Source organism: Xyrauchen texanus, chromosome 11 (assembly GCF_025860055.1).
Source record: "Xyrauchen texanus isolate HMW12.3.18 chromosome 11, RBS_HiC_50CHRs, whole genome shotgun sequence".
NCBI lineage: Eukaryota > Metazoa > Chordata > Actinopteri > Cypriniformes > Catostomidae > Xyrauchen > Xyrauchen texanus.
In genome coordinates, this window is record NC_068286.1 from 2,388,428 (window position 1) to 2,399,347 (window position 10,920).

Sequence of the window (10,920 nt, forward strand, 5' to 3'; positions counted from 1 at the left end):
ATGGTCCCCATCCATTAATTGGCTCTGTAACTCCACCAATAGCGGGTGTGAAATAGATGTCTTTTAATCACAAGTATACTTCCAGTAGAATCCCTAAATACAGTGTTGTGAAAAAGTATTTGCCCCATCTTGATTTCTTCTCATACTATATAATTTCAAAAACTAAAACAAAATCTAACATAAAACAATGGCAATCCGAGTAAACACAAAATACAGTTTTTAATGAATGTTATTTATTGAAGCAAAAAAGTTATCCAGTACCAACTGGGCCAGTGTTAAAAATGATTTGCCTCCTTAGTTACTAAATCCCCAAATCTATTAAACTGCATTCATGATGGGGTTCAGCTGGACTAGACACACCCAGACCTGATCAATCAAATCAACACCTAAATAAAACTTTTTCAGCAGCATGAAGTTGACTAAAAGTTCTCAATCCTGTAGCACACTATGCCAAGGTCGAAAGAAATTCCAGAAATTATAAGGAAAAAGTTGATTGAAATGCATCTGTCTGGAAAGTGATACAAAGTTATTTCAAAGGCTCTGGGACTGCACAGAACCACAGTGAGAGCCATTATCTCATAATGGAGAACATTTGGCACAGTAGTGAACCTTCCCAGAAGTGGCCGACCTTCCAAAATTCTTCCAAGAGCACAGCGACGACTCTTCCAGGAAGTCACAAAAAAACAAGGACAGCATAATAGGAACTGCGGGCCTCTCTCACATCAATAAAGGTCACAGTTCATGACTCCACTATCAGAAAGTGACTGGACAAAAAAAGCAACTCAACTAAATTGTATTTATAGAGCACTTTCTAAAACCACTCTGGGTACCAAAGTGCTGCACATGGAGTTACAAAAAATAAAATCACATACATACAGCTTAAGAATGCAACAACAGAAATTGACATAGTACAATTTATAATGTAATTAATTAAAAAATGAATGCCAAAATTGTTTATATGACAGTAGTAGCCTATTGGCTGTGGAAAAAAATAACATACATAATAATAATAATAAAACTGCAGATTTTAGTCATTGAATAATAATAAAAAAACTTCCAGAAACCTTTATTTACAAAGATCCATAATGAATACAGGAACTAAATGAAGCAGAGAATAAACAGTTGATGTTTTGTCACTGCTGTCGTGTCTCTTCAGGGTTTTGTCGAGGATTTTGGAAGTTCAGCCAGTGTGTAGAAATCTCTGTCAGAGGGGCTTGTGGGTAAATGTGCTGTGGCATAAACCGTGTTTAATCTGACGGGACTTTGAGCGCTGGAGCCGATGTCCGAGTCTTTAATCGTTTCATAATAGACAGAGCTGGATACCTGAAAGGAATAGAGATTCATGAGAGATTTTAATAAAATGCCTATCTGCTACCATTTTTATTTAACTACACTATTATCTTACATCTAAATTAGAATCTGAACACAAATACTGCTCTTCAATGTTGTACAGATATTCTTCTAGTAAATGCCAAGAGAGACAAATCATAGATGAAAGCACCTCCTGCCCTATCAAACATTTACCTCATCAGAATCTCTTGTGTTCGTCTGGTGCGATGATGGTATTGAACCTGGAAATTACAAGAATATAGAAGAATTATTGAAAATAAATGCACACCCGAGGTGGAAATGCAGAACAGAGCATCTGTTAAACTTCTAGTGTGCACTGATTTTCAGGAAATCAATGGACTGGAGTTTCTAACCCTTTTTTAATGTGTAGAACAACTGATGAGGCCTAAGAATCCTGCTTGAAAAAAGATTATTAAAAAGTGACACATGCAGTTCTTTAATATTGAGTTACATTATACCAGCATATGCCTGGGGGGCGACTGTGGCTCAGGTGGTAGAGCGGGTTGGCCACTAATCACAGGGTTGGTGGTTTGATTCCTGGACCACATGCCAAAGAGTCCTTGGGCAAGACACTGAGCCCCAAGTCGCTGCTGCCATTGGTGTGTGAGTGTGTGAGTGTGTGAATGAGGTTAAAAAGTGCTATAAAAGTGCAGACCATATGCCTTGGCTCTTGGCCATATAAATGTAGCCTCATTTAGCATTCGACCAGCCAACATGATCACACAGGAAATCGACATGGTGCTTTTGTGAGTTCATGTACCCTGAAATCAACAAATCCAGCCAAATTTCTGTCAAGCATAAATACTTTTGTGTTGCACAGGCTAGCTCAGAAACATGGGTTCTGATCTCGTGGGAACCAGGAAGTAATTTAGTTCTCAACAATGGTTGCATTTTCAAGCTAAGATTAAATTTTTACTCCACTGACAGTTAAATTTAGGTTTAGGGTTGAGGTTTGGGTTGGGGGATGTGGTTAATAAAATATGCATTCCTGTTGACTGTTCTTTCTGTGGAAATACATTCAAAATAATTTTCAGATTTGGCCAATGGCGGGCAGTGGTTCCAATTTGGGTAAACACAGACTTCAGCGGCAAAACTTTCGACTGGCTGTTACTGAATTCATAGTGTGATCAGTCTTGCCCAGCTGCTATAATTGCTGTGCTTTCCATATTAAAAGTATTATCTATGAAAATACACAATTATGAAGTAATTCTATACAGCATTAAAGTTGCCATGATGACCTCTGCATAACCATGTGTGTATGTGTGTTTATACCTTCTGTCTTGTTACATCTTCGTCTGAGCAGCAAAAAACTCAGTCCTCCAGCTAACAGTAGTGTCAAACATACGCACACAACAATGATTATGTTGGAATCTGAAAAATGCAGCACACACAAAGGAAGAAACCATAAATCAAGCTAGTATGGGACATGGAATAACAAATTAGTTACAGTTTTAGTACTGTAACTACAGTATATTATTCTGTGTTAGTCTATAATTATTTGTTAAATATTGTTTTATTCATTTGTTCTTTTAATCCCAGTGTTCACCAGTTTTTTGTAGACATTTTCACAAAATCTATTAACTAGAGTAGAACAGAACACAGGTGTCTCGAGACACGTATTTACCGTGACTTTTAACTGATGAAGGAACGTATAATTAAGTAGTGGCGCTGCTGCACAAGAAGCACAGAGATACGAGGTGCAACGATCAAAGACATTTAGCACATATACATAGAAAACAACAGAATAATAGCATGCATATATGCAACAATTAGTTGGTGTGAACTGCACATTTTGAACATGCCACAGCACCAACGGAAGTTTCGCAAAGTTATCTGAACAAATCGGAGTCTGAACAAATCGGATTGAATAGTGAATTGATTTAGACCTTTTTGCTTACCCGTTTCGCCAATTCACTGAAAATAATTGATCAATAGAATCATTTATTTCTGAATCGGGCATCACTAGTTCTATGCATCCAACTGAAATAACGGGCACATGTCACGATTGCTGATATTGTCAGTTAAATTAAGATAAGTCGAAGATATTACTGTATTTCTTTTTAAAAGGACTCTGATGGACCCTGGGATAAATCAAAGTCCATACTTGTTCGTGTCCTAGTCAAGACTGAGTCCAAATGTCAAGAGAACATGTCAAGAGTCAGATCACGAGTACTACAACACTGCTTGTGATGTTATAGAACTTAATTTCTTCGTTTCATTGGTGAACTATGAAATATGAAATTAAATCTCTCTTTCCCCGCCAAACACGGAATTTTCCGGGTTTTATGAAAAAACGCTTCCCCGCCAAACACAGAATTTTCCGGGTATCCGTGTTTTAGGTGGTATACGGTAAGGAAGACCCGCACGCATGTTTTGAAAGAGTACGCAACTCTTTGATCATAGAAACAGACTGCGATCGTCTCAAACATGAAGAAGTGGAGTACTGAGAAGCTCAAAATATCAGACATAAAAATGCCTTTTTCTCAGCTTTTTGTCCGAAATGTTGTTTTTGACAAAAACCTACCTCTGTTCAAGTGGCAATAAAAAAAGAACAAATGAAGATAAAATAAAATCGTAAAATTTAAAAGCAGAGGCTCAGATCTTTATTTTGATATATAGCATCTTCATATATTCATGGAAGAAAATATTCTGCGGGCCATTAAAGTTTAGCGAAAATCGTCAAAAACCCTGGCGGTGGCTGGCAACTTTTTTTAAAAACGCTGGCGGGGAAAGAGTTAAATATGTACTTTTATGTGTAATTTGCTATGTGTAATAGTTACTCACAGGTAACATGAAGATGAACTTCTGTTTAGAGGGAGCTGTAGCTAATTTCATACTGTTTTATAGTTGCTTTACAGAGAAAATTGAACTTAATGTACAATGTTTATAATGTACTGTATGTCCAAATAAACAGGTTTATAAGTAATGCATGTAGTCCTTATTGTATGGTAAAGTTTATTGTGTGGCTGCTAATACATCATTATTTCCTACACAAGAACAATAAATTAAATCTATCAACAGGATCAGTTGTTCAGTCAACACTAACACATTTCTTGTAGGTTATAGCATTTAGATATGGAGATCAAGTATGTAAACTGACCATTATAAAACTAGATTGAATTTAATACACATTCAACTCTCACAAAATATTTGTCATGCTGCCATTTTTTAGATAAAATAGTCTCATCGCCTGAGTCCTGTAATACACGAGCAACCTGCTGTTTAGACCACCCCTGTATCTGCAGTAAGTACATCATCTCAGTACAACAAACTCTTCAGATTCTGACTAGAACTCAATATTTGCTTTAAAATAATCATAATTATTTACAGTTCTCAAAACATGTCCAACTTTACAGCTGTGAAGGCGCTAATAGGCTACATAACTTTTCAGGTTAGTCTGCTCAGTTTATTCCACTGATGGATAAAGACTCGTCAAAATAACTAAAATGCTTCTGTTTGTGATATTTGGCCATCATCCTCAAACCCACAATCATTAACAGATAGATGGGGATGAACAATATCGCCCCGTTATAATTCTGTTATCATTTGTTCTGTCACTGTTAATGCTGCGTTACGACATATCATCACTTGTTCGCTCACATCGCCCGCAAAGGTTCATGGGAATCAGGAGTAATGTGGATTGCTTAGTTGTTCTGATAACTGTTAAACTCAGTTTGTCATCCTATATAAATATCATAATTCAACTCAACTGAGCTAAAACAACTGCACAATGTATCATTTCACTCATCAACATTCAGATGTGCATTCTTGTCAAATCCATAAAAACTGAAGATGCGCTTCTCAATAAAAGCATGTCTGATTAATGTAAACAATCTTACCAGATGCACCTGTTGGATCTTGTTGTTCAGAGAAGCAATTTCCACCATTAGCGATGATATGAAATGTTCATAAAATGAAAGTAATTAAAATATTATAATAAAATTTATATGGATTTTGCAAAAAAAATGGTATCTTACTTTACCTGTAATATGAAGATGAACTTCTGTTAAGAGGGAGTTGTAGCTAATTTCTCCAAATGTGATGAATACTCCACAGACATAGACCCCATCATCATGTTTATTCACATTAATAATAGTGACAGTGAAGACATTTTCCTGAAAGTTTACATTTTGAAAAAATCTGTCTCCTGTAGTTGCACCTCGAGTGGAAGAAATCGACTGTAGAGATCCATTCTGGACTTTGAACAACAGCTTTGCAAAATCTTTGTATGTCTCTGGATATTTGCATCTGATGGTAACAGTTCCTCCTAAATCAGCCGTCTGTTTCTCTAATGTCCCACAGCAGGGCTCTGAAAACCAGAGAAAACACACAAAATCATTGTAGATTCAATTAAATGCTCATATTAATGGTCACAAATCACATTGGTGTAAAATAATGTCTTAGGCTAGCGTATAAAATGTTAAAATTATAGTCTCAATAGAGAAAATAAATATATCTTACCATGTTGCACATGTAATTTCACATCCTCAGAACATTTACTGCCTGCTTTAAATTTGTATTCTCCTGTATCAGTTATTGTCAGGTTTCGAATGAGGACACTGAGGAAGCCGACAGATTTATTATCATACATTGAGAATCTCTTGTCAGGAATCCATAAATTATCTTGTGCCGTTGTCACGGTTGTACACTCATCATCTGTATCTTTACAAAAGCTTTTTGGACTTTTTTTATTGTCTTCATATTTGCAGTTAATAATGACACTTCCTCCTGTGATGCCAGTCACATTGTCTGTAGTACAGCTCACATGACCTGTCAATCAAAATGCAGTTCTTGTTTTAGTTATCTTGAGATCTGATACTGACAGAAAAGTAACAACTAAACAAGATAAAAAGCACACAAAAGACTTATGACCCATAAAGTCTAGTAGAGACAGTAAAACTATATTTATAAAAGTAAATGTAGTAAATGAGAAGAGAAGTGTCTGACCCATGATCAGGAGGATGGTAGTGAAGAAGAGGAGGATCTTCATCGTTGATCACTGAACTCCTGCTCCGGTGAATCTGCTTGTATTCTGAAGAGCTCTTGATTATTTTCTCCAGCAGTTAAAGACACAGAGAGTTGTATTTGATCATGTCTCTCTCTCACTCTGAAAGAGTTGCTCTACAACTAACAGTTCAATCTCTTCCCTTTTCTCTTGTCTCTCTCTCACTGACGTTCTGCTGTTGTGAGGAAACACTGTCATGCAGTCATTGACTCACAGTTTATTTGTGTGTTTTTTTTGCAGTAGTAGGCAGTCATTATCATTCTGTGCCAGACCATGTGGTTGATTAGGAGGTCATTACATTTTCATTTACGCATTTGGCAGACGCTTTTATCCAAAGAGACATACAGAGCCCTTATTACAGGGACAATCCCCCCGGAGCAACCTGGATTTAAGTGTCTTACTCAAGGACACAATGGTGGTGACTGTGGGGATCAAACCAACCTTCTGATTACCAGTTATGTGCTTTAGTCCACTACACCACCACTACTACTCCAATATTGAGGTCAATGGGTCAATTTGTATTGCACTTTATAAGTGCACTAACTCCTAAAATCTGATCACAAGTTCAGTTTCAGGCTGCAGATGATGTTTGGATCACTCAACAGGTTTGACACACATGGGACGATGATAATCAGTACATAGATTCAACATTTATAATGTATAATTTTATTTTAACATGGTTGGCAGTGATTTGATGATAGCGGGCATTACATTTAATAATTATTCATTCAGATTTACAGAAAATCAGCTGTAATGTCTGTAACGTCTGAAAAACATGAATAACCATCAATCCTGGACACATAACAAACTATTTGATGAAAAAAAATGAAACTGGCCATCTATTGCTTGGTATTAATTAAAGCTTTACAACTTAGATTTATAATTTAATACAATTATAATACAACTTATCATTTTTAGAAAACTTTTTGAGGAAGTTCCCTGACCTTTTCTGCATATGGTGGGGCATTATGTGGTCTGTTCTACATAACACGGTGGCTCATTTTAGATTACGCGGACCAATCGGCCCATTTCATGTCCGACCCACAAGCCCGCTCGTTCTCTCAATGGCCAGTCCGTCCCTGATCGGCCCCAAAGTGCATCGGCCCACCGGCAAAATGTCCGCTATGCCAGATTACATGTCCAGCCCTGGGGGTTAGTCATATGTGGTCAAGCATAACATTTTCCCCCTATTATTGGAAGATATATGGGAAATGAATATAATTTTAAATTGTCAATATACAGTATTTATGTTAACAGAAATAAAATCATAAATATTTCTTTACAAATATGTTTCCTAGATATCAATCACAGACCATGTAGTGGCTCATTTATCAACTGAATGTCCACCGTGCTGCCCATTTAACTGGATGGACATCTGAAATGTTTTATAATTTAGCTTGACCAGTAGGACTAATACAATCTATGTCGCAGTAATGATGAAACATGAAGAAACTTGTTAAATTCTGTTTTATTTTTCAAACGTTTCAAAGCCGTAATGTCAACGAATTGTAGGAATGACCCATTTACGGTATGTACTGAGTTGCAGTTCCGCAGCTCTCTACAGGAGTGTCGAGGAGAGCAGGTTTTTCCTGCATCATGCATGTCCATGAGGTTTAACCAGAGGTGCCAGTCTAATAACACCAGCCTGCAGCAATTTTCACGGCTCTTTGAACAGTTCTGGATCAGGACCCTGCTCATCCATCTGTTTGAGGAGCTCTGCCTGAAACACCAGGAGCGCCGCCATAGCATGAGTGCCATACTGCCGTAAATACTTTTCCATCCAGTGTAGATATCAATAGATGTCTGAAGACCAAGGGGTTTGCAAGGTTTATGCTGGTGCAGGATCCTCCCAAATTCTTGACATGCCTACTCGTGTGGTCCTTCAGGAGTCATAATTGTACCTCAGAATGAGGGCAATTCTAGACCAGAGCATCCTGAGACTCGTACCCTCTCAGTGAGTGCAGTCTGTATCCATGATAGTCGACTTGTTGTGGGTTCAGCCCAGACAGTGATCGCATTTCTCGTGCTTGGTTGATGGCGGGATGTGTCTAACGCATACAAACACTTGTGGAACAACATCTTTACTGTACAGTATATATATATATATATGTCAAGGGGGCAAGTTGTCCAGCTCGCATCTGCAGGCAAAGAACCTTTCTGCAGATGGAGTGTCTCTCGACAGCGAAGAATATATGAGAGGGCTTGTCAAGACGAGTGATGGAATAGCTGTCTTTAAGGAGAAGAATTCTGAGGAAATTGAGATTTCTAATGAGGACAATAAAGAAGCTCACATAAGTGACATCTTTCATAGAGAATATCCTCTCTAGAATCCATAAATTATCTTGTGCAGTTGTAAAGGTTGTACACTTATTATCTGATCGCTTTGCAAAACTGCTTTGCACTCTCTTTAAAGGTTTCCTATGAATATTTACAATTAATAATAACATTTCCTCCTGTTATGCTAGCCACAGTGTCAGTAGCATTACCCACATGACCTCTCTCTCTCTCTCTCTCTCTCTCTCTCTCTCTCTCTCTCTCTCTCTCTGCACTCTCAATCATTTCTTTTTAACGAACAATTCCACCTCTTCCATTTCCTCTTCTCCCTCACTGACTTTCTGCTATTGTAATGAAGTACTGTCACGCTGTCATTGACTTGTAGTATATTTGTGTTCTGTTGCAGTAGCAGACAGTCATAATCAGTCTTTTGGCCACAGGTAGTAGGGTTGTTCAGTATTAATGAAATATTGCGATACTAGCGCAGGATTTTCCAGAAGTACGTGATCTGCAGATGTAAGCAACATTCCATTTAAAGTCGGATGTGGAATATTCTAACTTGATTCACCATCTCTGACCTCTCATCATAAAGGATTTCCAATGCTCACAAGATGACGTCTAAGAAACACAACTGCAGTGCTCCCATCAGGTTAGGAGGAATTCAGTTGTCTTCAGGACAAACAATGCTATTCAGTGCTAGCTTCTGTTCTACATGTGTACGTTTATCAAGAGATAGTATCATTTACTGTATTTTACACACCTGTCTCTGCAGACGTATGTGGGATGATCAGGTTTTATTATCATGTATTGAAGGAACTTTGATGCATGGTTTGGTTTTTATTTGCTCAGTAAATTAATGTTCATCATAAACTTTGTACAGTTTGTACATCTCCCTGAGTGCTAACATGTCTGTGTGACGTCATGCACCTGTGTCTAAGGGGCAGTGGTGGCTCAGTGGTTGAGGCTCAGGGTTACTGACCAGAAGGTTGGGGATTTAAGCCCCAGCACCACCAAGATGCCACTGTTGGGCCCTTGAGCAAGGCACTTAACTCCAGGTTGCTCTGGGGGGATTGTCCCTGTAATAAGTGCACTGTAAGTCGCTTTGGATAAAAGCGTCTGCCAAATGCATAAATGTAAATGTAAATGTCTCGGGGAAATATCAGGATATCCGCAACAGTATCCAAGTTGGAAGTCTGACTTCAAGTGGCATTTCATTGCACTTTTCCATGTAGGATCTTTGAAATTCTAACTTGCGGAGTTGAATGTAATGCAGCATTAGGCGACTGTGACTCATGTGGTAGAGCGGGTCGGCTGCCAATTGCAGGGTAGGCAGTTCGATTCCCGGCCCACATGACTCCACATGCTGAAGTGTCCTTGGGCAAGACACTGAACCACAAGTTGCTCCCAATTGCAGGCTAGCACCTTGCATGGCAGCTCTGCCATCATTGGTGTATGAGTGTGAATGGGTGATTGGGACACTGTGTAAAGCGCTTTGGTAACCTCTAAGGTTTTTTAAAAAAAAAGCGCTATATAAGTGCAGACCATTACTTCTTTGCTCATGGGCACTCCGCGTTCGGGTGTCATGTGACTGATCACTCGTCAATAGCAGCTAATTAAGCAAGAAACACTAAGAATAACAATTAAAAATATAGCAAAACATAACATTTCAACAGCTTTGGGGAGTAGCTAACTACAAGTAGCATCACTGCTAACTTTATATTTTCCAGTTCTTAACAACAGCTCAGCAGCTTTTAAAACAGTGTAGCTTTTCCAGTAGCTAGCAACATTTCCCAGTAAGTAGGTAGTGTCTTTCTTCTTCTTCTTCTTCTTCTTTTGTAACAGCAGATCACAAACTAAAATAGTGCGTTACCGCCATCTACTGGCAGCTTATTGCGGCTCACTTGGATAAGAAGAGACTGTCTGATGGATATGTAAAGAGACCAAACCACAGTTGGTTTACTATTACAAGATGTACAGGGGCGGGTAAATCGGGTGAATCTCGGATGTCAATTAGACATTCAGCAGATGTCTTTGATATGTTCATGAATAAGTATGTGTGCTATCTGGGTATTTACCTTTACTTTTTAAAATACAGTTATTCAGTGCGTTATTTTGATTTGTTTTCTGTTCTGAATATGTTTATTTCGTTTCTCATTATCTGGGCTTATTGGGAGCAGCAAGTGAAATAATTCCTATCATGCGATAATATTTCTAGCATCGCTGTAGGGCGGATGGATGTTTATCAGGTATCCATTTGGAGATATTATTTACCTGCAATAATGCTTGTACAG

The 10,920-nt window shown here is 38.2% G+C and overlaps 1 protein-coding gene across 1 annotated transcript; it reads right to left on the reverse strand.

Annotated features, from left to right (window-relative positions):
* Positions 1 to 241: 241 nt before the first annotated feature.
* On the reverse strand, positions 242 to 6,482 carry LOC127651902 (uncharacterized). Its single transcript, XM_052137952.1, has 7 exons — positions 6,298 to 6,482; positions 5,812 to 6,120; positions 5,333 to 5,659; positions 5,190 to 5,207; positions 2,623 to 2,721; positions 1,525 to 1,571; positions 242 to 1,323 (listed from the first exon to the last, which is right to left on the reverse strand). Exons 1-7 carry the CDS (start codon positions 6,338 to 6,340, stop codon positions 1,153 to 1,155), a joined length of 1,014 nt encoding a protein of 337 aa, XP_051993912.1. The 5' UTR covers positions 6,341 to 6,482; the 3' UTR covers positions 242 to 1,152.
* Between the last annotated feature and the right edge of the window lie 4,438 nt (positions 6,483 to 10,920).

Coding starts and splice junctions, on each gene's coding strand:
- LOC127651902 (XM_052137952.1), bottom strand. CDS start 6,340: ATGAAGATCCTCCTCTTCTTCACTACCATCCTCCTGATCATGG. Junction 5,660..5,811: donor GAAATTACATGTGCAACATG/GTAAGATATATT, acceptor TCTGGTTTTCAG/AGCCCTGCTGTGGGACATTA. Junction 1,324..1,524: donor ACACAAGAGATTCTGATGAG/GTAAATGTTTGA, acceptor TATTCCTTTCAG/GTATCCAGCTCTGTCTATTA.